Source organism: Zonotrichia albicollis, chromosome 1 (genome assembly GCF_047830755.1).
Source record: "Zonotrichia albicollis isolate bZonAlb1 chromosome 1, bZonAlb1.hap1, whole genome shotgun sequence".
NCBI classification, from domain to species: domain Eukaryota; kingdom Metazoa; phylum Chordata; class Aves; order Passeriformes; family Passerellidae; genus Zonotrichia; species Zonotrichia albicollis.
In genome coordinates this window covers 29101844-29129480 of record NC_133819.1, presented here as the reverse complement: position 1 = coordinate 29129480, position 27637 = coordinate 29101844, and the positions used below count along the sequence as shown (strand labels likewise).

The window sequence follows — 27637 nt, the reverse complement described above, 5'->3', positions numbered from 1 at the left end:
ACAGAGAAAATATTGCTTCATGCTAACTTCTGGAAATTTACTCCTGTACTCTTGTGCTTACTTAGTGATTTGTGGATAGAAAAAGAAAATGGGATATGTGAAAGAAAGTGGGATATAAAAGAAAGTGTTTTGAGGGGAGAACTGATGTCACTTGGACATCTGAGAGTTCAAATGTGCTCATGAATCAGCCATCCATTTAAATTTAATAATACTCATTTGCAATTGCTGATGAAATATTAATCTTTCAGTTATGGGTACCTAAAAAATCTAAGGACCTAAAGTATATTCCTTAAATTGATTTTTTTTTCTGCAACTAGTCTACTTACTAGAATTTCTGATGTCTAACATTAATATATTATAATCTGTGGTTTTGTACATCATAACCCCATAGTAGTTAAAGAATTCATTTAATCAGCAAAGCTGTAAGGAAATTCAGCAAATATAGTAGAAGTATTTACATACTTTCCCTTTAATGTGTGCATATTTATGGTGGGACTACCTACCAGATGATGATACTGAAATAAATGAGGTGTAATAAACACTGTTAAGTTGGCCAGTGTGCCTAGTTTTTGGCCAGATGAAAGTATTCCTTTATTACACTGTTCACTGCTTAGACCCTGTTTTGGAAGAAGAGATGCCAGCTGATGAAGATGTTTTGCAAATACAAGTATGTTCATGTCATGCATTGCCAATGTTTCATCAACTGGCAGCAACTCCAGACAGGCAGATTTATAGCTAGACTAATCTGGTAGCTGAAGGATTTACAACCTGAGGAGAGACTATTTGAAGCACTTAGGATTGTCATTAAAAATTCTTCCTTACAATAAAAGTACCCAGACTTCGGCTGCTTTGCTCTCACAGCTATAACTAAGCAGCTGCTGCATCTTGAAGGGAGATTGACCCTGCAAGTGCCATGACATTTTATACCTTCCTGAGCAGTACCTAAATCAGCAGACTTTTCCATCCATTGGAAGTGCTCAAGGTCAGGTTGGATGGCGCTTTGAGCAATCTGATCTAGTGGAAGATGTGCTTGTCCCCTGGCAGTGGGGTTCAAACTCAGAGATCTCTAAGGTCCTTTCCAAACCAAACCATTCCATTCCAAATTCTTTTATTTTATCTACTGGTTTTCCTTTTGATACCAAGTTTCAAATTAAAGTTGCATAAAAAGCAATAAAAGCATGGAGTGGAATTTAAAGTTCTCTAGTCAGTGGTCTGTAGAATCATGTTTGCCTTTCTTTTTTTGGTTTTTTTTTTTTTGACATTTCTCTCAGTTCTTGAGTCTTTAATTGTATTCTTGTGTATAATTTCAACAGAAGTGGAATGGTGTTTTCCCTTTTTCAGTATAGATTTTTAGAATGGCAGTTGGAGCATGCAAAACAATGGATGTGGGTGTAAACTCCCTTGGACTAAGGAGGAAATTGATGTAATCTTCTTAAACAACTGATCAAATTACTTTATAATAAATAAATTTCAGAAGGTGGTGCAATGTTGTAAAAGGCTGGTGCAAATATCAGCATCTACCTCTGCCTACATTTTCAAAAAAGGGAATCTTGTTCAGGTCTTGAGGCACCCATTCTTTTTGGTGTCTCACTTTAGGTTGAAAACCTGACTGAAGATAAACTTGTACTATAAGCGATCAGTTAAATCCAGGACTCTTCAATTGCACTTTAAATTGGAGTGCTTATTCTCTGTGGAGAAAAGGTATTTTTCTGTGAGGATTGATTAGGGTTCTTCTCTGTTAGGTGTCCTAATCTTCTTGGACAGTGTTTAAAAAATGTTTATTTTCCATGTACATTTTTAAGACATCTAAGGATCTGTGTAGAGTGAGTGGAATTTGCATTAGAGTTTTATAGCAGGTGCCTAAAGTTTAGGCATTGCAGTATGGGTCCTGCCCTTGAGCTTGAGACCTAGGGATGTAAAATTCCATTAAATTTCCTGTCTTTTGAGTCATCTGTCTCCATCAAGCATATTTTTACTGTAACGTACTACACGTTGATTGCTGACAGGTTAGGCTCTCTTTGTCCAATTGTTTAACGTATTACCAAGTTTGTACATCAGACCTGGCAGTGTTATTCTTTTGTGCTTATATATCAGGATTAAATTAATGTGTTCCAGAAAAAATAGCTGCAATAGAATTAGATTTATTGTTGCATTTCCTAATTTTTCTATTATTCACTTTTATAATTGAAGGCCAGATTTTCAGCTGGAGTGAATTCCTGTAATAAATTCCTTTCCTTCCATAGTTCCCCTAATAAATTATCCTTTTTCTTGAATGTGAAAAGAAATGCATTGACTTTTCTTGTGCTTTGAGATTGCATGGATTAACTTTGACTTCAGCTTTTCATCTGTTGCATTGATCATATGTAACAAAAGACCTACAGAGACAATATGTTTATAAGGACTGGATGTTAAGTGGGCTGTTTCCTGGACTGTAGATAGCAGACGTTGTCAGTAAACAGCCAGTTGTATTTTATTTTGCTTTAGTGTTGCCACATGGGAAATTTGACAGTTAAAATCTCTCATGTGCTCATTTTTCAGGAACAGTGTGTTATATTTATACCAATACTGGAAATATTTACACATCCAGCTATTGGAAAATAAGTGTGTTTGCTTTTTTTAAAGAAAAAGATGATGGGGTGGGTGGTTTCTGGATGAGAACAATTAATCATGCTCTCCATGTGATGAGTTAAGAGTCCTAAATTTCTAATTTGAAGATTTTTATAAATGATATAGAATGCTAATGAATAACATTCCCAAATAGAGTTGGATTAACATTTTGGTACTTTTTTAATCATATGGGAAATACTAGAGTTATTTATTGCTTTATAGTTTATAACTAGAAGTTCTAATATGTTTTTAAGCACAATATTGGTCTGTGGAGAGTCGAGGAAATGGCAAATTCTTTGCTTTGTTTCTAGAATAGAAATGGCTTGGTTATGAGTAAGTTTATTTAATTTTCTTCTTGCATTTCTTCCGCTTCTTCCTCCATTTAGCCTTTCATACCTACCTGAACAAACACACTTTCACTTCCACAATCAATAATTCATTCTGACTTTCAGCATCATTCATACTCCTTGCATTCCTTTTCAGCAATGCACACTTGCTCACTCTTATAACAAAAAACATGCACTGTGGTTAGGCACAGAGGTCAGCACTAGTGTTGTGTCACAGGTCAAACAAGATCACTTACATTCTTTATCAGGATCATTTCTTCTCCCTGGGTGGGATGTGAACTTTTCTTTTTCTCAGAGAGGAAACACCACAGATGTTCACCACTCCTTGTTCAGGATTTCTGCTGCATGGTTTGTCATCATTTTTCATGTAAACTTCCAAGACAAGAAGGCAGGAATCACCCATAACTTATCCTACTTGTTATATTTGTTATTCAAACAGCAAAGCACAGTGTGTTTAAATGCACTTGTGATGTATGCAAAAGTTAATTCCATATTTTTTAAGTTGCATTTTGAGATGCCTTCACTGTAAATTCTGAAAGTGGTTATATCTGGTTATATCTGGATTTTCATGGAGACATGAATATTTTTTTTTGCATATGATTTCATATTTTTAATGTAACTCGATTTAATATTATAAATTCACTTTTTATTTCTTTTTTTATTAAGTCTTGAGCAAGATCCTAACATTTCAATTAAATTATTCTGCTTAAAAATATTTGCAGCTTTTTTTATAAGTTTTCTCTAGGTAAACAAAGCTATTTTGCCATTTTTCAGCTTTAGAAATGCAGTGTTATTAGTATTTCTCATTATTTTTCAGTTTTATTGAGTCTAAAAGAAAACAGGTTATTAATCATGCTTTCACTACCAAGTATTTATCTTTCATGGAAGAATGAGGTAACCCAGAAGAAATTCTCTTGGTAATCTTGCCATACATGACTGAATTTTTTGCCAGTATGTGTCAAAAATATCCCACTTCTAGGTACTTTTACATCATAAGCATTTCCTAGAACATAAGTCATTCTTTATTCTTTTTACCCCACACTTGCAGGTTTCTTTTTAAAAAAAAAAAAAAGAAGTTGGAATAAGAAACTAAAAAAACCCCAACCTACCAACGAAATCCACAACAAATCTTTTCTGCGAAGTTTGATCATTTCAGATGCTTTCTTCCACTTATTCAAAAGTGTTTATTTTTGTTGCATTTCAATAACAATAGGTATTCCTAGCTCTTGTGTACCCTTGCTTCAGAAAGCAATAGTTGTTATTTCTTTTGAGGCATCAGTACAACTAGTGTGCCTGTCTGGTTCTCTCTTGAGTGCCTGTGTGATACAGGTCTGGCTCCACCAAAAAGTTGCACAGCACAACAGAAGCTGATCTCTAGAGAGAAATGGTCAGCGCCAAGGACCTCAGTCTACACTGAGCTTGTTTTACTTGGGCCTCTTCTTCAGACTGAGTGCCCAGCAGCAGCTGGAGAGATTCAGGAGAGCTGCCAGAAGGCATCTTCCATTTGTGTTTCACCCCAAAGGAATCCAGTTCCAACACTTCAGAGCTGCAATGTGAACCAAAGCTCAGGAAGAGGGGATGACTAAATCAGGAGTTTTAGTTTTGAATTATGATCTCAAATAAAACACTGCGGTAAACATCCTTGCACCTTAGAATTTTCCCAGTCAAAATTTGCAATATATACTCAGAACAGAGTTCATTTATTTTTCCCTTGTCAAGATCCAGCTCATATCCTCATATGTCCTGCCTCCAGGTTAGTTTGTCCCTTCTTGCACTCAGGCAATGAGGAACTCAGTTTCTTACACCTTTTTAAAGGCTATGTCAAACAAGTTGAGGGGTTTGCATTTTGGGTGAGCCAAGATTTTATGCTTTAACTGTGTATTCCCAGAGAAGGCAAGTGGAAAAGGAGAAAGATAAGGAACATGTGAGGCTGATGTTCCTTATGGAAAAAAACCCAGAACAACAGTACAGCTGCGCCCACGTCTAAAAATTACTGACTCATATAATAAGAATAATTAGGTAAAGTCAGTTCACTGACTTAAGTCACTGACTAAAGTTCACTGACTTAACAGCACCACCTTATGTTATTGTTGTTTGTCTTGCAGTAATACGTAGGTTTCTGTTAAGTTTCACCATTCCGTCATGCTAGAAAGAGTCTGTTTTCCACAGTCCAGGGTTAGTACAGAACTTCCTGAGCAGGTAAGACAGAAAGAAAAGAGGTCAACCAAAAGAAAAAAAATCCCAATTCATTTTAGAAACTACACAATAGTTATGTTACAATGCATTGGCAAGGCGTTGGAATAGTTTAGATTTTATGGTAGTTGAAATTAATAGTACCAGGCAAACAGTATTTGCATGGATACTGAAAGTTATTATTTTTGTTCAAACCAAGGAATTTCATGTGTTTCAGGGGTGTTCCATAGCAGAACAACTGTCTTGCTGGAATTGGGGTTATCAGCTTAGACATAGTTAATGGATATTATCATTTAAGCAAGGTATGAGCTGTTCTTATATAACCAGTCACTTCATAAGACAGTGCAGATATGCCCTGTATGAATTAACTATGATGTTCACAACACTACTATATACCATACTTACTTCACATATATGCTTCCTGAACAAATACCTGTGTATGACTTTATTGCCTTGCATTTCTCTAACTTCACCCAGAAAGTTACAAAGGGGTCAAACTTGCCCAATAATACCATTTTGCTTCAGCCCAGGTTTTGCACCTGAATGCCAGATTTACATGTAAGCCATCAATTTGTATTTCAACTCCAAATCTTCTAATTTTTTTTTAATCCCAAGGTTCAGGATGTATATGCATATAATTTTCTTTAGTTTTGAAGAGATAATGGTTCATAATATTTTTAATAGTTTTTTTTCATATAAGTCAAAATTTGTTAAATGATTCATTCTGGGGTAGATTGACAAATCATTTTATTTGGTGAAAATCTAAGAATTTGATGATTTCTTTAAATAGATTAAATTAGTGTAACCATTGAGCACAAATTATTGAGCACACATATCTATAGAAGCAGAAGACTTGTCATCACTCTGCCCAACACTTGCATCACATTATAATACCTGAAAAGCTTACTGACTTATTTCCATTAATTTTGCTAACTTATTTTGGCTGTTGTGTAGTCCAATCCTTGCAGAGTTCCAGTACTTAATTTTAAAATTTATGTGCTTTGAAAAATGGTATAAGGCAAGAAATATTCTTTCACTTTTTATGCTGTAGCTCAGATTTACATTTTTAGAGCTTCCATCAACTTTGGCAAAATGAAGATTAGCTTGATCCAACTTCTGAAGCTGGGAGCTAAGCCAAAACTCTGGTACTCAGAGATCTGCAAAAGCATGTTGCTGCTCCATTACCTGATATTTCTGGATGCATTTTAAGATTTTTATACACTACTTGTTATTTTCTTGTGTGTGTAGGGCTCATATTTTCTATATCTCTGAGGCTGTAATCAGATTCTATTTTCTCTTAGCATCTTTTGCACATCACTAAAGGCATTATGAATCAGTTCCCTAAGGCGAGTTCTACTACTCTATCTCACCCTATTTAATAAAACAAGCCTAAAATTTTCCAAAAACATGATGCTTACCAGAAGTAACCTTTGTTAGTAGCTTTCTCAGCACCTGAGCATTTATTCTGAATGGAAAAAAGTTTCATAAAATATGCAGATGTACAGTTGAGCATTAATAACCCAGTTCTAATCAATCAAGGAAGGAATGGTCCAATTATTCCACAGATATTATTTACTGAATCTGTGTGTGTGGGGATTAAGTTTCTCACAGTGTAACTAACTCTGCTGAAAATATAAATGTGTTGGGAAAATAGATGTATCATTAAGGAAATCCTCTTGTCTGCTTGTTTCTATACTTACTCTGCCAGCAATATTAAAATTAATTTATGAAGATACAGATTTCGAATCCAAAATTTGCAGAGCTTTTATTTGCATATATTTTTGAGAATAATTTCTTCATGTTATATGTTATAAAGCATTTCAGAAATAGCTTTGAAGGCCATAGAAAGGCAGTCTGTTAATGCAGATAGCTTAATCACAGAAAAATCTGTATTATTATTTCGGGTAGAGCTATCCACAGAGATATAATGATTCAGAGGAGGAAATATATATTGATTGAATAGATTGATTTTTAATCTTTAAGCTATGTGGGGCTTAGTTTTTGTTTACAACTGAGTGCCACAAAACTTGTCACATGATGAAATTTTGTCTGCAAGATAATATGTAACCTATGCAAATTGGAGGTTATCAAGGTATTTTAGGGGCCCTTTTGTAACACATTTAGAAAAGCAAAATAGGGGAAGAGAATGGAAAAGTTGGCAAATGATCTTATGATAGTAATTGAGTAAATATCCAGAAAAAAATAAAAGCTCCTTAAAAAACACTGAATTTAAAAATCATAAATTTATGCTACTCTAATCCTCCTCTTTCAAATTAAATGGCATTAAAAGGCAGTGTTGCTAACTATAAAGTATCATACTGTTCATTAAGTAAAAAACACATGACATAATTATTGGAAAAGTAGAATGATATCACTTTGCTTTCTGATATAAATTAATTAAACATCAGATACTTTAGAAGTAAATTTTTTACCAGAGGAGTGTTTGGAAAATTCAGTATTTTTGAGGTTTAGCATTGTACTTATAGGGTGGTTTTTGTTTGGAAGGGGGGTGGTTTTTCCATTAGTGTCTCAATATTCTTTTCTACCTTTGGAAAAAAACACAGTCCCTTTCTCTTAGTTCCTCTTCCCTCACATTGCTATCAATGCTCATTTTCAGGGGAAGAAAAAGGAAATTAAAGATGTGGGGTGTAGGAAACTTTTGTCACACTTTGCAACACAACAAGACATAAATTGAACTCAAATGACTTCAGCAATTTGTTTCAAATGTTTTCAGCTAATCCTCCAAGGCTTTTCCCTTGACACCAGAGGAATTTTCCACCTTTTTAAGGTTCATTCTGTTGTCAGTGGCCTGCACATGCATGTGCTTCAGCTTGACAGGTCACAGACAGTATGGACCAGCCATTCACCTCCAGCTGCCCCTCCACTCAACTTCCTCTGAGCAATATTGGCTTCTGCAACTAAAAACTGCTTTTTACATATAATGAAATTCACAAGTGCATTGGAGGAAATGTGATTTTTTTTTTCTGCCCCCACAATTTCAATAGCAGTTTATTCCTTTAAAAGGCAAATTGAAGAAGGGAATAACTTTGAAAGCAAACTGGAAATATAAAGACAGGAAATGAGTCTGTGACTGTATAACTGAGTTCATAAATGGGTCCTTTTTTGGTATGAAACTGGGCTTTTAAAGTAGAAAAATCACCTACTTAACAAAACCATTCGCTGTTTCAGCACTGCAGGAGCATGAAATAAATCCATGTTTCTTTCTAATATATCATTCAGTCTATCAAACTACTTCCAAATGACCTGAGTTCTAGCAGTGCAGCAGAAGGTTCCATATCTCTGCTGGGACAGTGAGTTTTTAATATAATCCTCTGAATTTCCTTATTCATTCAGGTTTACAAAGATGCCTATAAATCGTCCCTTAATCTGAAGGTGGGGCAAGCCTACTCTCTCTCAAATTATGAGCTACAGACACTCTAACTTCCCTCAGAAACCCCTTTCATTTCTTCTGTACAGAAAATTTCTGCTTTTTAATGCCTTCAAGCCTATTCTCCTGTATAAGTCTCTAGAGCATCTGTACATGCCCATTCTGCATCAACAGTTATTCAGAATCAACAAGATTGTCCCTTGTCACTGGGTTACGGTGCTGTCAAGTCAAACAGCATTGATAGAACAGCTAAATCACTTTATTAGCATGGCATTAAAAAAAACCCCAACCCTTGCCTACACTGTTTAGAGCAGCTTGCAACCATCATAGACTTAAATTTCCCTCTAGCTTGACTCCATATCCCAGGTGAAAAATAGAAGTAATTGGCTGAGTTGTGTTCCCCCCTCACCCTCTCCCCCAGGCTGATAAGTAAGAGACATGTACACACAAGGCATGCATATTGTCAAACAGTTTTGTAGGATTTAGATTTAATTGACTAAAAAGAGCATTTCCTTCAAGATTTCCTGTTTTTTCTACTTTTTGAGAAATTTTCTTTTCCTTTTCTGAACTTTAAGAGAAGATGTGCTGAAGTATCTTTTCCTATGGGAGCAACGTTTTTTCAGAGCTTTGATAAGAAAGAATATTACAAATTCTCCTTATGCTAAATGTAAAAATATCTTGGGAACTTTTGCAGATTTGGGTTATCTCGGATTGTGTTGTGCATCAGAAGGTGAAAGGGCTGCATAGCAAATGTACTTTGCAAGCAAATGGAGAATAAAGGACAAAATCAATGTGCACATTAGATGATGAGGGACAATTTCTGGATGTACAAAGTGTTTAAAAAAATGGATGGTGGTGAATGAGGTGGAGATTATTGCAGTGTCCTGTTGAGTCCGTGTGGCTGGGGCTAGCAGCTATGATGGATGACTGGCTTCTCTGCAGGTTCAAATATTCTGCATTCAATGGAACCAGACATGACCAGGGAACTTTAGAAATCTCCTCATTTTCTTTTTTTTTCTCTCTCCTTAGAAGCACCCCTGTGCTCTAAAAGATTACTTTATTGCTGTAGTCTAAATGTGTCATGATATTACCTTAAGGTATGTGAACTGTAGGGATCACACTTAAGATGACTGACAAAACAGACAGAACATCCTGTAGGTCAGAAATTTTCATATTGGTTTTACTTAGCCTTATAAAATTTGTGTTTGTTTGGAGTTTTTGTTGGTTTGTTGGTTTGGTTTGGTTTTTTGGCTTTTTTGTGTGTTTTTTAATTTTGCAAGGAGATATAAAACAGGGAATTATAGTTACATTTTCACTCTAGGCAGTGTAACAAAATACACTGCTATCTAAAATCACTATTATGTATCATAAAAGAAACTATAGAAAAGTATTGTGTGGGTGAGAGACTGGAGGAAGGTGCTAATGGCAGTTGTTCTTTGTATTTTTTTTAAATAGTAAAGGTGTTACTCTGCTGAGTCATTCTGCTATATAGCTCAAAATGGCTGATTTAAAAACTGTATTTCGTTTTACTTTTATTGATGGTCAGCAAAACCTGTGAAGCTATCATATTGCTTCATCCTTTTAATTTTATTTTTAAAAGCAATTTTGTCTGTCATATTAGAATGTGGGGTTTTTTTCCTTTCTTTTGATAGGTTATATAGGAATGGTATTTTCATTATACTTATGGAAGGGAACTTTGAGAAACAATTTAATTGTCTTCATTGACAGATGAATTATATTTTTTTAAGGACAAAAAAAGCATGGGCTGGATAACATCTTAAACTTATTTAAATATAATTCTTTTTATGCTGTTTTAGAGAAGAAAATGCCGTCTTGAGTAAAACAGAATAGACTGAAAACATCTTAAACTTATTTAAGTATGATATTCTTTACTGTTTCTTATGGAAAGAGTTTCTCTTTTAAATTCTGAGCCAAATTCCACCATGCTGCAGTCATACAGTTTATATTATTTTTAATATTAGTATTTTAAATGCAAACTATACCATTCTACAATACATTTTGCATTTAAAAATAAGATATGCTACCCACCTCATAATTACCCAAGGACAATTGATAGCAGTTAAAATTTAATAGTTACTCTTCATCTTCAAGTCTGGTCAGACTTGTTAAAACATACGGCTTTTGATTCATATGCAAAACTCAAAGTTCATTTAAATATTTTCTTTCCATTACATGTTCGTTCATTATTTTCTTGAAATTAATTTTCAATGTGTTCTTATGCTTAATTTTTCTGAGTTTGTTTTTCCTGGACAATTTTTACCTAAGTGTGTTTGAAATAAATCAGCGTAGCTTGTATCCAGTGTAGCATGCATATATGGTAAGTTCTGGATGGTGGAGTAATCCTTTATAAGCAGTACTACTTTCTAAATGACTGTTTTTCACTGAAAAGAAGATCACTTAATGCACTGTCTTTCCACAAGATACTGTTATCATATGCACATTCATGTGCATACTATCAACTAGTTATAATTTCAAAGTTCTATGGGGTAGATACCTACTTGTCTGCCTTTCAGGCAACTGCATCCAATTTCTTCATCATACCCAAATTCTCCCTTTTTCCCCTCTGCCATTCACTGCACTTGATGCTGCAGAAAAATTTATCCCTAAAGCTTTTAGGTAGCCAGCTGGGGAGATGGCCTAAGCCACCAACATTACAGCATCAAAGTACAGACCAGACAAGTTCAGATACAGCTCTGCTGGTCAGCTGCACAGAGTCTCAGACGTGTTATTTCTAACTTATTGTGCTGGGATACACTAATTTGGCAAAGTTCAGAGCACAGTTAACCAAATACTGCATCAAGTATCATCATTAGTGAATTGATTTACAGGTCTTCTAATCTGGTCAGCATCAACTCTTCCCATTTCTTAGGTGTATCAGTGAAGTGAGCCTAGTTACTACTGGTGTCACTGGTTTAACCCATGAAACTTAGCAAAATGGTAGCAGCTGCCATGCCCTTCTCAAATCTGTCTGGGACTTGAAAGGAAGATTCAAGTTCACCATGCTTTTCTGCTGTTTGATTTTGCCCATGCTTTTAAAATTAGGGCCTCCAGTGGTAAGGAGAAGGCCAAGGAACCTTTTGGGGATGGTTGCATTTTGGTTGACATTCTCAATTTTGTACCAACATTTTCAACATTATAAGAAATTGAACTCAGTTGTGAGGGCCAAACTGAGTGGTCAGGCCACAAAGCTGTAGTCCTTGTCTCTCTGGGTCAGTGATCATACTGATCACACAGAAGGTGCAAGAGTCCTCCAGTTTTTACTTTAAAATGAATAACATTTCCAGGCGCTCAGATCCAAAGAAAAGGTGAAAATATTGAAGGGTAGGAAAGAATTTCCTTCACTGCTACATCTTTGAGAGACAGGCCTAAGCCTCCTATTAAGTATCTTAGGTGGAGCACGCCTCCATTTGCCTGTATTTGCGAACTGGGGTTTTTGATAATTTTAAAACTCTGCTTGTTCTTTGTGGAGCCTGCACTCTGTATACTCTTCAGAGTATCTGAAGGTGTATTTGTCTTCAGATGTTTGCCTGCAAAGGTTAGACCTTGACTACCTGAAAAGTCAAAATAAGCTTTACAAGTTTTTTTGCTTGTTTGTTTATGCCCAGACCTTATAATTTTTTATGTTCTTTCAGATATCAGTGAAGCGTTTAGTCCCATAACTTTATGTATTTTTAAAGTTCACTTTTTATCACTGAAGCATCATGTTCTTGGCAGTACTATGCTTCTAACTTCTAACTTGATTAACAGAATTCCCCAAGTTAGCCTTAGTTCAAACCCAGATCTCTGACATAAGTTTTCTTCAAGAATGCTATTCCACACCTATTTGCCAACTGTTTCTTTCTGACCTTCCTGTTGAAGCCTTTATCCACCCTTGAGAAAGCTTGCAGATCCCTTGACATGCATTATCTCCCACATTCCAGGCTTTGTTCCCTCCTGTAACTATCCTGGTCCCCCACCCAGCAATGTTATGAACTCCTGGGCTTCAGGACACATTCTCTTTCCATGTATCATTAACTTGAATTCTGGGTACATAGCTTACTCTCATTATTCAATGTTATTCTATGATACTTTCTGTTGTTATTATTTTCTTCAAAGTAGGAATCATGATTATTATTAAGGCTGGTAAGGAAAAAAAATCATCCATGTATTCTGGATCTTGCTTACAATAATATGTGCTGAATGAGTCCTGGAAGAAAACATCTATGTAGAAAGAAAAGGAAGATGATGAAATTCAGTAACCAATTCTGTAATTAGGCTTTCATGATGGAATTAATGGAACAGATAACTGAACTTCAGCCTGATTTTTTCAGAGGACTTTCAAACCTCTTGTGTGCACCAAAAAAGCAAACGTAAGTGAATGTTTCCTTGAATCACAGGCTAATGATAAACGACTCAAGGCCATCTTCTAAACCTCCACACTGTTCATGAAGATCTTCCTTTAGAGAAGGGAATATGACCAGCATGTCTTGAACTATAGTGTTTTTAACTGACTGCACATATAACTGAGAGCAGTGTATAGCAGAATGATGTTGCTGTGGACCTGCACATTTCAGGAATTGCTTTTCAGAGCTGGGTGGGAAGTCTAAAGGTTAATAGTGAGTTATGGTTCTTTCTGAAATTCTTAAGTGATAAAAAATACCTGTATTCAGGCTGAGAACTTTGTTAGGGACAAGAAAAATCACCCTAAGTAGATCTTTGTCCTAAAAATAAAAATATTACCAAAATTTGATTTTCATCTCAAGAAATAGAAATGAGGGGATATGACCTGGGAATATCCTGATAATCAGGCAGGAATTGAATGTTTTAGATTAGGTGACTCTTCCTGCTGAAATCTCTTGCACCAGAGTGTCTGTTAAGCAGATGAAGAAAAATTGCTGGAACTCATTTTACTAGAAGAATTTCTTTATATTTTCTAGCTTTAATTGGTTACCTCAGTACCTAATAACAAGATATTGAGAATACTGTTCAGAAGCTGCAGCTTCCTGTGTTACCTCATTGAGCTGGCTCATTTAGGAGAGGATAGGAGTACAGTCAGCTTGGGATTTCACCCATTGGAACATACTATTTTTCACAAGAGAGAAATGGAATTTTCTCTAGTTTTCTGGTGCTTCTGGTTACTCTCCTACACTCTAAATCTGTCATCTGCTTACAGTTTTGTGAGTGCTTTTGTGCATCTAGCTGAATCTTAAAGAATTGCAGATGTATGTGTATTTTTGAGAAAGGCATGCCTATCATTCCTCGTTGACTTAAATGGTCTTTCAAATATCCTTCAAATACAAATTTTTTCTTCATGGAAAGGCTTTCTGCTGCATGAGAGTATTTCTTCACTCAAGCTAGGTCATAGTTATAGTATTGATAATTCTTAATTAAATAGTCTTTAAAATGTTAAGAAAAGTTCTGTATATATGATACCACACCATGTGAAAGAAAATAGATCACCTTGATGTACTTTTTGTTTCATACACATTCAGTTCCCTAAATGCATGCTGTTGGAGTCTACACACAATTCTACTGTCTTGACTTTCTAGCGGAAAGCATTCTTAGATAAATTCATAATTTGCTTTCATTGTTTATATTTGTATCATTCTGCTATTCAGAATGCTATTCTGCATTATGAATAGCACCATCAAAAAGATGCATGGGGAGGACCAAATTAAATGAGCAAATGAAGCAGTCATGAGGAAGGAAAACTAAAACCTAAGTATATCACCTGCTTAGAATTAACCCCATTTTAACATGTTATAGACACTTAGGTGAAATTTGATGGTATTATTATTTTTTCCTATTTAGAGTAGAATGCAGTCTCTAATCCTTTTATGGTTTTAGCTCTGGCAGCAAAAATGCTATACCAATATCTGTAGATATCAATCTCTGAATTCAGAACTTATTGAAACATTAGGTTTGTATTATTTTATTCAGATTCATAAAGTACAAGTGAGATGAAATTGAAAGAGCCTAACCATTAAGCCCTTCAGTCATTGAGGCAGGTTGAAGAAAGCTGAGAATTTGGCAACAAATATTTTGTGGTTTAGTGTAGCTTCTCCAGTATTCATCAGGTATCTGGTATTTTGCATACATTGTATTCATGTATTGTCTTTGTCCTCTACACCTTTTCAAAGTTTCTCAAATCTAATAATGAGTAAGAAAAAAGAAATCAAACAAAACAAGGAAGATGTACTGTTTCAGAGATCTTGTTTTCTTCTCAACCAAAACCTCTTTGCCACAGTTCCGCCACCTTCTTTTATGGAATTTTATAGTATTTGCAGTTCTAAGCATCAGTAGCAAAGGAATGAGCATGTGTGTCACACCCAAGGATATTTTCATGCACTAGTAACTGATTGCTTTCTTTTTTGGTGTCTCCACCAGTAGTGGTATGATCACTCTGCTCTCTGTTTCCACCGCTTTCAATCTCAAAATAAAGTGCACAGAAGTTTAGTCACTTAGTGCACAGAAGGAAACATTCACTGAAGAGAATTCCTCTGTGCATTATAGCATTCCAGATAAATCACTTCTGGTGTAGATGATGTATATTTTGATGTTGTACCAGTGCTAAAATTTGATAATGAACAATCAAATTAGGCTTTGTATTATTTTTCAAATTTTCCTACTCTCTTGCATTTTATTAAGAAGAGAAATACATCCAAAATGAGTAAAAATTAATATCAAATAGAGGAAAAGTGATTCAAATTACATTTTGTGTCCAGTAGTGAATGACCTGTTAGAGAAAACATGAAATACTTTCCTACAAAACTGAAAAATTAAAAGTTTCCATGAATTCTGCGATTTGCAGCAGTCTATATAATGTGGAAAATTCTATTGCACTTCAGCTTAATTCTGAAAATCATTCCTGTCATTCCTGTGTGAGTTAAATGGTCTAATATGTATCAGGGAATGGTAGAAATGTTTAGGTTGGAAAAGGATCTAGAGATCCTCTAGTTCCAACCCCCCTGCCTCAGGCAGAGATGCCTTCCACTAGATTGCTCAGAGCCCCATCCAGCCTGGTCTTGAACACTGCCAGGGATGGGGCATTCATCACTTCTTGGTGAAACTTTTGACTGAAAACCTGTTCCAGTGCCTCACCACTCTCATAGTAAATAATTTCTTCCTTATAACTAATCTAAACCTACTGTCTTTCAGTTTAATGCCATTACCCCTTGTCCAGTCTCTATGTGGCCTTGTAAAAGCTTTGTGGCCTCTCCACCTTTCTTGTAGGCCCTCTTTTAGGTACTGGAAGTCTTCCCAGAGCCTTCTCTTCAGGCAGAACAGTTCCCAGCTTAGCCTGTCAATGACTTTTGATATCAGTTTGTTGAGCTGCTGAGTATAAGCTGTTAAATTTGAGTTTGTGTCCCAGCAAGTCAATAGAACACTTTCAATTGACAGAAAAATCATGATTCAATGGGAGAAAAATTACTTAAGAAGTTAGTAGTAAACCCAACACATTTCTGTCTAGCCTTGTCTCTGCCCTTTTATGGATTTTTTTTCAGTCATTCCAGAGCATGCTGTTGTCAGAGAGATTCTTTAGCAGAACTAATCACAATTTTAGCTTTTCAGCAATTTCTGAGTGTCAGTAAAACAAAAGCACCAGTAGATCTGCACACAAAAATATAGATAGAATTTATGAAACAAAGGTGACCCTTGATTTTTTTTTTTTGTCAGTAAATCCTGGTAACACACTGGGTGAGAATGTATGCTGTATGTGATGTGAGCACATCACAGAACTGGCAGCTGGAAGTTTCTGATAGCACTGACTCTGGTCTACTCTGGGACCTACACTGGCAAGCCTGGCATGATTTAGAAAGTCTTGAAGGCCTGATTCATTCTGCCCTAGAGTAGTCTATCTCTGTCTGCTTATGGGCAGGGTCATGACCCGGTGTATCTGTGGTGTGAGCAGATTGTCTTGATGTACATGGTGGTGGCCCAGCACTACCCTGCATGACTCTTGGAAAAATAGTTCAGGAGTGCATCTCTATGCATGTGTCCCTGGGAGACTATTGCTGGTTTATGCTTTATCTTATTTTATATTTGGGATGTAGAGTGAACAAAAATCACATCCTTTTTTTAGCATTTTAAATTTTATGTTTGCACATAACAAAGTATACATGTACTAAAGAGAAAAGTACAGAGTCATTTTGATGGGTTCTTAATATGATATCCATTTAGTATCCTTATATTGTTTTGACTTATCTGAACTAATGGACTTAAGCTTTAATATGAAATTATAATAGAGATGCATTTGCAAACTACTGTCTTATTATTTAATAATGGTTAACTGATTAAATTCTGTCCCTAATCCACTTTCTGTCATTCACTAAAATTGTGAGGGAGAAAAAAATAGAATTTTGAAAAACTGAGTAGATATAAAGCAGTATAGATCACTTGTTTTTTTTAATACTAATGGGGTAGTGCATCACACCAAAGCAAATCAAGGTGATTTTAAAGTTTTGGAAAAGACGATTGAAAGACATCCACACAAAACCACCAATTGCTATGGGCAACCAACTGTGCAAATCAGTGAATTGCTGCATAAATTCTGGCATTGTCAGTCCTTCTTGTTCAGAAGCATGACCACAAAAACTGAAGTAATGGAACAGCAAAGGCCTACTGAATTAATATTTGGGGGATCTGGGGTAAAGAAATCACTAGCCAATATTTGCTAACTTTGTCTTTCCTTAGCAGCCAGTCTGTGTCACTCACCACATGAGTTCCAGGGCAGATTGTCCATTTCCTCTTTATTCCATTATATTTTTTAAACATGAAAAAATTTACTTGAAGTACATCCTAATCTCTTATCAATAGAAGAAATAATTTGCTTTGATTTCAGCTTTTAGAAATAAGTATAATGTTTTGATTTTCCTGTCAGCAAGCACATTTTTAAAGGGAGAAATACTCTAAAACTAGGCGAGAGAGAAGATGAAATCAAGCGGAAATGCATTCCTCCCAGGAGATAGGCTGGTTTTTTCTTCTTTTCTTTTTTTCCTAAGCAGTCATTAAAATCTGTTTCTGAAATCTTAACTTTATCAACTGCAGATAGGAGGGAAATATGTGTGGAGAAATTCTTGTTTGAATTAGTTCCATTTTCCCATAACTCCAGTTGGGATGCAAGATAAAATTATCAATGAAATGTCCTAATTTGATCCTTAACCAAAGGGATGTTGTCCTATGAATCATCTGTGTTTGTGGGAGGCAACACTGAAGCTAACAGAGCAGGAATGGGACCCAGATGTTTTCTGAGAAGCTGGTTGCACTGCAGGCTGTGTGTATTACCTAACGTAGGCGACCATATGGAAGAAAAGGTTGGAAACATCCCATTACAAGTCATATATCATTGAGCTGACAGCAAGGATTTCAGCTTATTTTTATTTAAATCATGAAAGCAGCTGCTCAGCTGTCCAGCTGTATTAAATTTAACCCTTTTTCTGTCAAATGAATTTTGGTTTATGAAATGGCAGCCAAACAGTTTGGTGCTGTTGGAGAAATACCCAGGTTAGAGGGTGTTGTGATGACCGTGGTCCTCCCCAGCAGAACAGCACTAATGATGGCAGAGTCTGCCACTGGGTGACAGTGTCGCCACTCCATACACCTGGACTTCAGGAAGTGCCAGCATGCCTTTTTGCCTGCAAGGATTGCAAAGGAAAGGCATATGCACTGTATAAAGGGAGGACATGGAGATTTTTTTTTTTTTGCCCCTTTTTTCACACCTTTAGAATGAGTAATTGCATTTTTTTTTAATACTTCTTCCCTTTCTTTTTGGATTTTTGTTTTCTATTATTTTTGGTTTTTTTCTTCCCCTAATTTTCCTCCTTATTTTAATTTTTATTTGTATATACTGTTCATCAAACTCCATCTCCTGTAGCCTCTCCTTAACTCTCTGCTTTTCCTTTTCCTGCCTCTACTCTTTTTCTTTTCTGCTTATCCCCCTATTGTTTACTTTTTGACACTAGTACATAAGTTGCTCTGCAGGATAGTCCCTTAACTGCTTCTCTGTCCCATTTTATACACTGCATATTCTTTACTGTGGTTGTTTAAAAGAATTTCCTTTTTCCATAGATTTGGCATTTATTTAAAAGAAACACTTAATTTACAGAAAGGCTGTTCCCATCTGTAGGAAACAATCTTTGGCTTTCAAATCAATCCTTCATGACATGTTTCAAGCAGCTTATTGATTTGTTATTTTTTAGCACACTTTTGCTAAAGAAAGAGACTTTAAGTGAAGCCTGGAAGTTACAGTTAAGTAACAGCCATACAGTAAGTACAGACTTTAATTTCCTGTGCAGAAATCTGTAGAAGAAATAAATAAAAGCAGTATCCAGCATAATACTAAACCAGATTAGTAGTTTTGGCATTTTAAAGTACGCTAAAGTAAGTTCTTACTGTTTTGGAGACTATGTGCTTTATTGTGTGCTGTGTCTACTCTGCCCACCTCCATGTCAGAGTCCTCTTTTTCTGTCAGACCATGGAGGTTTTCCTTTTTTTCATCCTTCATGTTTTATATTCTAGTCATAGACCTTTAAGTCTACAGAATATTTTGTAAGGATTTCATTCACATCCATCAGTGTGAGGCTTTGGGATAATGAAATGGAATGCTTAAATTAGCATTTCTATTTGATACAAATATTTACATCCAGATTAATTCTCTCTTCCTTAAACACACTGGAAACACAAGGAGCTTAGCAGCAATTACTTCCAACTTGTCTGCCACTCTGAATAAGAGCAACAGAAGGTGTTGTACCTGGCCACAGTAAGGTTCTTCATGCCCAGGTGCTGTGAAAGGCAGCCTAAACACTGCTCTCTTGCAGAAGTAACTTCTGTAATACTCTGACAGTAATTCCATGTGATGTCTCTAGTTCCTGAAAGTTTAGCTGTATTTTTATTAAAATTACTTTTTTTTTTCTCTCTCTCTTTTTCTGTTTCCACTTCCATTTCTATCTCCTTAGGCTTTTCTTCTGAGACACACAGCTGTACCTAGGGTATCATTTTCATACCCTTAACAGATGGTGTTTTCTGCCAAAACCTACTGTTCTGACTTTTTAAGATTTTCCTCCTTTTTTAATCTGGTCTGCACTCACCCATTGTGTATATAGGGTCAGGTTTGTAACTTTCCATTTCATTACAATTCCTTGCATTGGAACCAACCACTAGCTGTAGTTATCTTGTGGACTCATGCTGATCCCACTCCTGCAGAAGCACCTTTCTTTCCTGGTGCAGTGTTGTCATCTCTATGTGTCAGGTAGCACCTGCTCCTTTCATGAGTTCACCATGATTTGGATATTTGGGAAGACTCCAATCTGCTCTGACTAGCAGGTATCTGCTTGAGCAGCTAGAGTTGCAACCAAAATTAGACTGGAATATTATGTTTCCTCAGGGGACATAAGGAAAAGGTTTACTTATATTTCTGGAAAGTTTTGCTTCTTGCAAACATGTCATTTTGGAGAAAACAGTTTTTTTCTTGCTGTTACATATTGTTCTCGCTTTCTACAAAGTTACTATAATGTTTGCATTATTGTTAATGCAAACATTATTATTGTTAATGCATGTTAATAATGTTTGCATTATTTTAAAACCAGTTTTCTATCTCTGGTTGTTATAAAGGACTTGTCTTACAGTCATTCAAAGAAGCATAATCTTGTCCTTCCAAAATATGATGCCTTGTGGGTACCTTTTGCTCTATATTTAGTCAGTAGGGGATTTTTGGTTTGTCTTTTTTTTAAAATGGTCCAAGTTCTTGACTGACTTTTTTCTAATTATTTTCCACAATTTTAGGTAGTGCAACTGAACTGGAGAATTTAAATTCTTCATTTTGTTTTTGGTTTTCAAGGAGCTGTAGTCTCATTTCCTCAGCTTCTCATATGTGTTTTCTACGTGAACCAATGTCAGGCCTTCACGATTAAGACAATTAATTTAATCATTACTGTACATGCTAATGTACAAGGCAGTGTGGAGGGAAGGGGAGGTTAGGGAAGTCTGTCTCCTATTTGCATTAATTACCAGACACCTGGTTAGGCTTCTAGACATTTTCCAGGCTATCTCAGCACTTTCCAGGGCTTGTGGGGGACAGTGGGAACCACGGTGGGATCTCCCCCTGGAGCAGGAGAGGCTGCTTTAAGTCCTGGAGTGTTATCACAGAATCTCACCGGAGGAATTCAGTCGGGAGCCTGACTTTGCTGAGAGGCCCTCCAGGTGGCAATGCAGACAAGCTAACAGGTCACAGGGACAGCTTGGAAATACTGAACTGAGAGGATCTACAGTTTAGATTACTAAAGTGGTCATTTTATTTGTGTTTAATATAAATTATCCATCATTTGGACAGGACTGAAAAGTTTGCCTAAATAACAACTGGGCACAAAAGAAAAGGGATTAATTTGGTCTGTGTAATTCCATTAGCATTGTTAGTTACTAAGATTAGAACATTCAGATATAAATGTTAAGAAAATTGTAAAACCTAACATTTTAAAGACACTAAAATTAGTCACTTTGATTTTTACAATTGGTACCTCATTCTCTGAAGTCATGCATATTAGTAGCCACTTATTCCTTGAAGAATGAATAAAAAATACTACTTTTTATGATTTTAAATTATTTATACGAATTTTACAGAGTTAAAAATATGCTTATAGTTATAACAGATGGAGACAGAACTTCTCAGTGAGTCAAAAATATCAAACATCAGGAAATAAAAGACAGCTAATATTTTTAAAACTTGAGATTTTTCAGACAACAAAATTCAGTGTGTATATATTGCAAATTATTTATTTATCAAAAAACTCCAACTGGTGATGTTTCATGTCCAAATTCATAATCTTTAACTTGCAAGAAAGCCATAACCAAAGTCTTAGTAAGGAAACAAAAACTCAACCCTAAGTTACATGAAAGCTTTGAATAAGATTTTTCTCTATACTTGCTACAGAGATGTTGTGACAGCAAACAAAAATTAAAAAAAGCTCCCAGTGCCGACCTACAGGAATGGATTACTTAAATTACTGTTATTTTTTGATTATGTGCAAAAGTGATTAACTTCTGTGAATTGTCTCTATGTCTATTCCTTAGCATACCAACCTGGTAAGATTGGTTCATCAGGGAAAAGAACTTCAAATGGGCTTAATCATCTCAATGAGACTTGCTTGCCAAGTGCACCGATTTGAAGCTACTTGTACTACTTGTAAACTTTTTTCAGAAAGAAAGCATCTTCAGGAGTTTTATGAATATATATGTGATTTCTTAAATAATATTTCTTTAAACCTGATCCACTATCTGTTTGAACTGCACTACTGAGTTATTGCATGAAAGGAACAAATACCTGAGTGACCAGTTTGAATTGGCCACTCAGATGGTTAATATTGATAAACCTCCACACCACTTTTCTGATTTGGAGATGCATTGGGTTGTAGTTTTTTGGGTTTTTTCTCTGCTGAGTTACAAAATTTAGAATTTATAGCTGAAGTTCATTACATGCATTTCATTTTTCTTGATATATTGTATTTGTTTATGTAAATTTCTTTGTTTGCATTTCACTCTTATTTGTAGTTCCATGCCACAGTGTTATTCTATCTATGCAGAAAAACTTTAAAGGAAATGTTACTGACATATATGTTTTGGGGTTTTTTCTGCATTCATTAATATGAGTGCTGCTTCAGCTAAGCATTCCATAAAAAATATACACAATAAATCTTTTGAGACAGGTTACCAGGCCACACAATTATTTACAGAAACCATACAAATGCTCCAAGGGGTAATTAATTTTTGCAAATAAAAAAAAAAAAAAAAAAAAAAATTCAACTATAATGCTGTGTAATTTAGAATGTATTCCTTCTAGAAAATTCCAAGGCACACTCTAGGCTACATTAGTCACTTCAGAAACTCTGATATGGAAAATCTAGTTCTATCTAGCAGTATGTTATTAAATTATAACAAGAACATAAAGAGAAACACTGGTTTATGCACCCATGAATTTTAGGAACTGTAATCCCATTGTATGTGTACTTCTTTGAGTGTCACCATGGCTTCCAGGATCTTTCTGTTGTATATAAGTGTTGTAGATTTTCTGATTTTATTACAGACTAAAGCTTAGCACAGTACTTGAGGAAATATTTTATCTTCTGTTGTGTTCTGCAAGCTTTTTGGGACAAACTATTGTTTTCTTTTTATTTTTCTATTTGTTGTATGTTTTCTTATCACTGTAGGAACCAAACTTGTTTCCAAAAGTTCTTCCTGTCATGTTTCTAATATCCTAAACTCCTGTACATTTGTGTTTCTTGTTGTGGAATTGATACAGGTAATGGATTTCTAGAGTGTGCATATATAATGTTCTCATCACTACAATAACTGAGAACGATAACAATCCAAGTTCCAACCTGATCCATCATGTTCCCTTCACCTACAGGGGACTTGTAACACTCACACTTGTCCTTTAATGCCCTAGCTTGAGAAAATTACATACTACCTGTAAGCTTCTCATTTGCAATTCATTCTCTGTCTGTCCAGGATTTTATTTTGGTTTGGTTTTTGGTCTTTTGACACAACCTGAGTTTTTAGTCACAGTTTTCTGCTAGGCTTTCAATGACATACCGATATAAAGTAAACGTATCATTTTTTCCCTATGTAAAGACAAAATATCACTTATAAAGCAGTTTAATGATGTGAGTATGTAAATACTTAATAGTGTTTTCATTTGCTAAAATTCTTTCTGACCTTTTTGCCTCATAATTCATTTGGGTGTGTTACCACTACCCACATATTCATAGACTTGGTCCAATGTGAGCTGTCCAAGACAGGAACTGGGTATTTGAGGGGTGAGAGTCTCATACAGGATACATACATGCATATGGTTCCTACAGCCAGGCTGAGTAACGAGATAAAGTGATTGAAGAGGGAAGAGCTAAAACCAGCAGGGGGTTGTTGTTTATTCTAAGGCTGTTGCTGGTGCATTTTTTGATGCAAGAGCAAGATGTCAAGTGTAACAATGGAAAGAAAAAAATAAAAAGAGACAACTATGAAGGGAGTCATAATCATCAGTGTTTGAGGAGCATTTTCCTTAGGAGAGCAGCAAAAATGAAGTTATGAGAGTTCTGCTGCTGTTGTGGGGAAGAGGCAAGTGGGATTTATATGTTTATTTGTCATGTGTCCCAAGGGCCTATCTTTTTAACTTTTCTAAGCTTAACAGGGGTTTTATTCCAACATGCAGATGTTGCTGACCTGTTAGCTTTTTGTTATCTCTTTAACATTAAGAAGATATTACTCACTCAATACGAGTAAATAATCATCCTTGTGCTGTTCTTCATCTATGAGACAAGAGCTGATTCTTTCTGAATGGTGCTTCTTCCACCATATGTTGGCCTTGGCAATGGCACATCTCAGGTCTTCTCTTTCCTCTGTATGGCAACCAAGCATTCCTCGCATTCAGAGCTTTTTTGAGTGAGAGCTGGTAGAGTGGTTTGCCTGCTTGCTATTTCTTGAGAAATAGGAATTTAGTCTTTGTCCATAAAAACAGAATCAGTTAGGTTGGAAAAAATGTCCTAGGTCCAGGGTCATGGAGGCCGGCTGTTAATGCAGAACTGCTAAGTCCAACACTAAACCCCATCTGTAAGCATCACATACACCATACACGTCTTTTAAATACTTCCACGGATGGTGATTCCACTGCTTTCCTGCGCAGGCTGTTCCGGTGCTTGAAAACCCTTTTGGGGAAGACATTTTTCCTAATATCCAATCTAAACCTCCTCTGGCACATCTTGAGGCCATTTCCTCTTGTCTTACTGCTTGTTTCTTGGGAGAAAAGACTGATCCCATGCCTTACTACATCCTCCTTTCAGCTGTAAAGATCAATAAGGCTCCCCCTGAGCCTCTTCTTCCTCCAGACAAAACAATACCAACTCCCTCAGCTGCTTCTCTTGGGACTTGGGCTCCAGACCCTTCAGCAGCTCTCTTGCCCTTCTCTGGACTCACTCCCATACCTCAATGTCCTTCATGTAGAGAGGAGCCCAAAACTGGACACAGAATTCAAGGTGTGGCCTCACCAGTGCTGTGTACAATCACTGCCCTGGTCCTGCTGGCCTCATTGTTGCTGATACATACCAGGATGCCATTGGCCTTCTTGGCTACCTGGACACACTGACAGCTCATATTCAGCCAGCTGTTGAGCAACACTCCCAGGTCATTTTCCACTGGGCAGTTTCCAGGCACGCTGCCCTCAGCCTGTAGCGCTTTCTGGAGTTGTTGTGACTCAGGTGCAGGCTCTGGCACTTTGCTTTCTTGAAGATTCACCTCATACACTTGGTCTCATCCCATTAATCAAGCATGTCCAGATCCTTCTGCAGAGCCTTCCTGCCTTCAAACAGATCAAACACTGCCTGTGATCTTGGTGTCATCTGCAAAGAGACAGAGGGTACTCTTGGTCCCTTACCCAGATAAAGATATGGAATGAAATTGACCCTGTCTGAGACCTAAGGAGCACCACTTGTCACTGTTTACAAGCTGGATATAACTGCACCAATTTTTTTTGTGACCAGTCATTCAGACAGGTGTTTTTACCAAGAAAAGAGCGTGTCTGTCTAAGAAATGAGCAGCCAGTTTTTCCAAGAGAACTCAATATTTATGCCAGAACATTCCCACTCAACAACAAAGCTGTAAATTTCCATCTGATTATATCAGCTGGAGAATCAGCATTATTGTGTACTGTTAAACCTGTGTGTTGTTTTGCCTAGTTGCCAGTATATAAAAAGGATTGTATTAGACTTGATGGACCAGATGAGCTCACCTGGACTGAAGAGAGGAGAGGCTGTTCTTGGAGGCTTCTCAGGTACTGCCTTCCCAAAAGTTGTCAAGTTGTCAGGTTTTTACAGAGTAGATGTCTGCAATACAGTAGGATGTCTCATACAAGGTTAAATGTGTGTTTACAAAGATAAAGTCGAGTATGATGCAGGCACATCAAGGATTTATAATGAGACGTGATCTGCAGGAAAAGAAACACATACTGAAATAGCCAGGTAATTTTGATTAATAAATCTATTGGATAAGATTTTTGTGTAGCAGAGGGGATGAGATGTATTGAACAAAATTATTTTTGTAAATCTAAACAAAATGTATACCTTACATAAATACAGCAAAGCTTTTTGTGGAGATCAATAATTTTCAACTGCTTTTTCTTAAATGATAAAACACCCAAGAATGCATACTCAAATCCAGAGTCAGATTTTTAGGTTGCTAATTTCTTCCTCTCCTCATCTCAGTAATAGGATTCAGTTGTATCAATCCCACATGAGTCTTTGCATTTTGACAGAGTAATGATAGATATATGTCTTTACCATTATTTCCTAATTCCAGATATATGTGTCATACTACACATTTTATTTCATTTTTAATGAACTACACATTCTGCACAATTCCCTGGTTAAAGTTTTATCCCATCAGAATGGAGCACTTATTTGATTTGGTTTTTAAATTATGTTTCAGTACAGTACTTCATAAAGAGAATACAGAGTTATGGAGATAAATTCATTAATATAGGTCGAATTGGTTTTGCATATGTCTTTTCACTCTAAAATTGTTCAGCTATATTAAAGATATATAAATAAATGCTACTTCTTTCTTTCTCACATTTTTCAGAAAATTATATTTCAGTACTGAGTATAAATTCACATAGGAATGAACAGATTTGGAATTCATAAGACTGACAAACCACTGGCAAAATTACAAAAACTACAAAGAATAAATTTTTCACTTTTCGATTATTACCTGTTCTTGTTATGAATGTGTGTGGGAGAACAGCTTAACAAGAAGTCCATTCAAGGCCTGTTTTGGAAACCAAATACCATCAGAAAGTGGCCTTTACCATTGTTGCAGCCTTTTGGAAGATACTAGGTCCAGCTCACCCTGTGTGGCTGAAGAGGACATCTAGGATTCACTCCTCATGTTACAGTTGCTCAGTATTTTAGCATGGCTCATAGCCCAATGGGCACAGTAAAGCAAATTGATCCAGTTTCTCATTTGTGGATTAAAACCAGCCCTGTGAGAGAGTCCCACAGAAAGCTGCTAGTTACAGATAGAACAAACCTATGTATCTAAATTATCTAATTGTGTGGGTTTATCAATGAAAAATTCATGGTTGTCTGTTCAGAAACACAGTATCTGTGTTCAGAATTTTTTGGTTCTTCTTCAATTTTGTCTCTGTTCCTAAATACTTTTACATAAAACTGTAGACTGCAATAAGTTTTTTTGAATCTATGGGTAGCTTGCTCATTTCTTTTTCTCTGATTGGCAGCAGGTGGAGGTGCTTTCAAGTAACTTTTTGAACCAGTTAGTTTCTCCTTTATTCAAAAATAAAGGAGCTGTTCTCTGATGGTGTCATTATGAAATCAGTAGTAAATTCCTTAGATAGACTAATCTTGTGGTATCTGACAGTATTTTCTTTAACAATCATAAGACTCAAAGCCATATTCCAAGTTGTCTGTACTAGTCTCTCCTCAGATTCCATTATCTGCCATCACTACAGATGTACCTATGATTTTCTATAAGGTTATCTTATTGGTGAGTTATTTTACTCATTTGGACATCATTTTTTAAAGGTGAGATATTTGTTCTCATTGCTGAAAAAAATGGATTTCTTTCAGATTTTCAGGCTTAATGCTGTATTTTTAATGTGTGTTCTCCTATAGACTTCTGTAAGAGTATTTTTTAAGCATGCAGGCTTACACAAAAAAACAATGTGTTTGTATAGTACTTCTGAAAAATGATATGGCTGATATGAAACTGCAAAAAGCTTCTAGTCTGAGAGAGCTTGAAGAATGTAGAAAAGGAGGATAATTTCAGTAAATATGAAAGGATTCATTATTAATGAGTTTAGGAGTAGAAAAAAAAATTAAAAAGGCTAGCAGAGCCAAATATTTCAAATAATTAAACTAAAACTAGAGGTAAACATATTACCTAGATTAATTAGTCCTCAGAAAAACCTCTTTGATTCTTAATCAGCAATTGGCAATTTTTTAATTCTTACTTTTAAATAGGTAGTTAGAGACTGATTTTTATTGTTGCAAAGGGATGCTTTATTTTGGGCAGACACCTGACTTTGTCAATTAGTTTGGAGAAAAAA

General features: G+C 35.9%; 1 protein-coding gene across 2 annotated transcripts in view; it reads left to right on the top strand.

Annotated features, from left to right (window-relative positions):
• AGMO (alkylglycerol monooxygenase) overlaps window positions 1–27637 on the top strand; it is a 187072-nt gene that overhangs the window by 145781 nt on the left and 13654 nt on the right. The window contains exon 13 of one of the 2 annotated variants that reach the window (XM_026799496.2): window positions 25254–25348. The exons of the other annotated variant lie outside the window; for it this stretch is intronic. Within the exon in view, the coding sequence (XP_026655297.2) occupies window positions 25254–25348 (95 nt within the window). The remainder of the gene's footprint in view (window positions 1–25253; window positions 25349–27637) is intronic. 2 annotated transcript variants of the gene reach the window in all.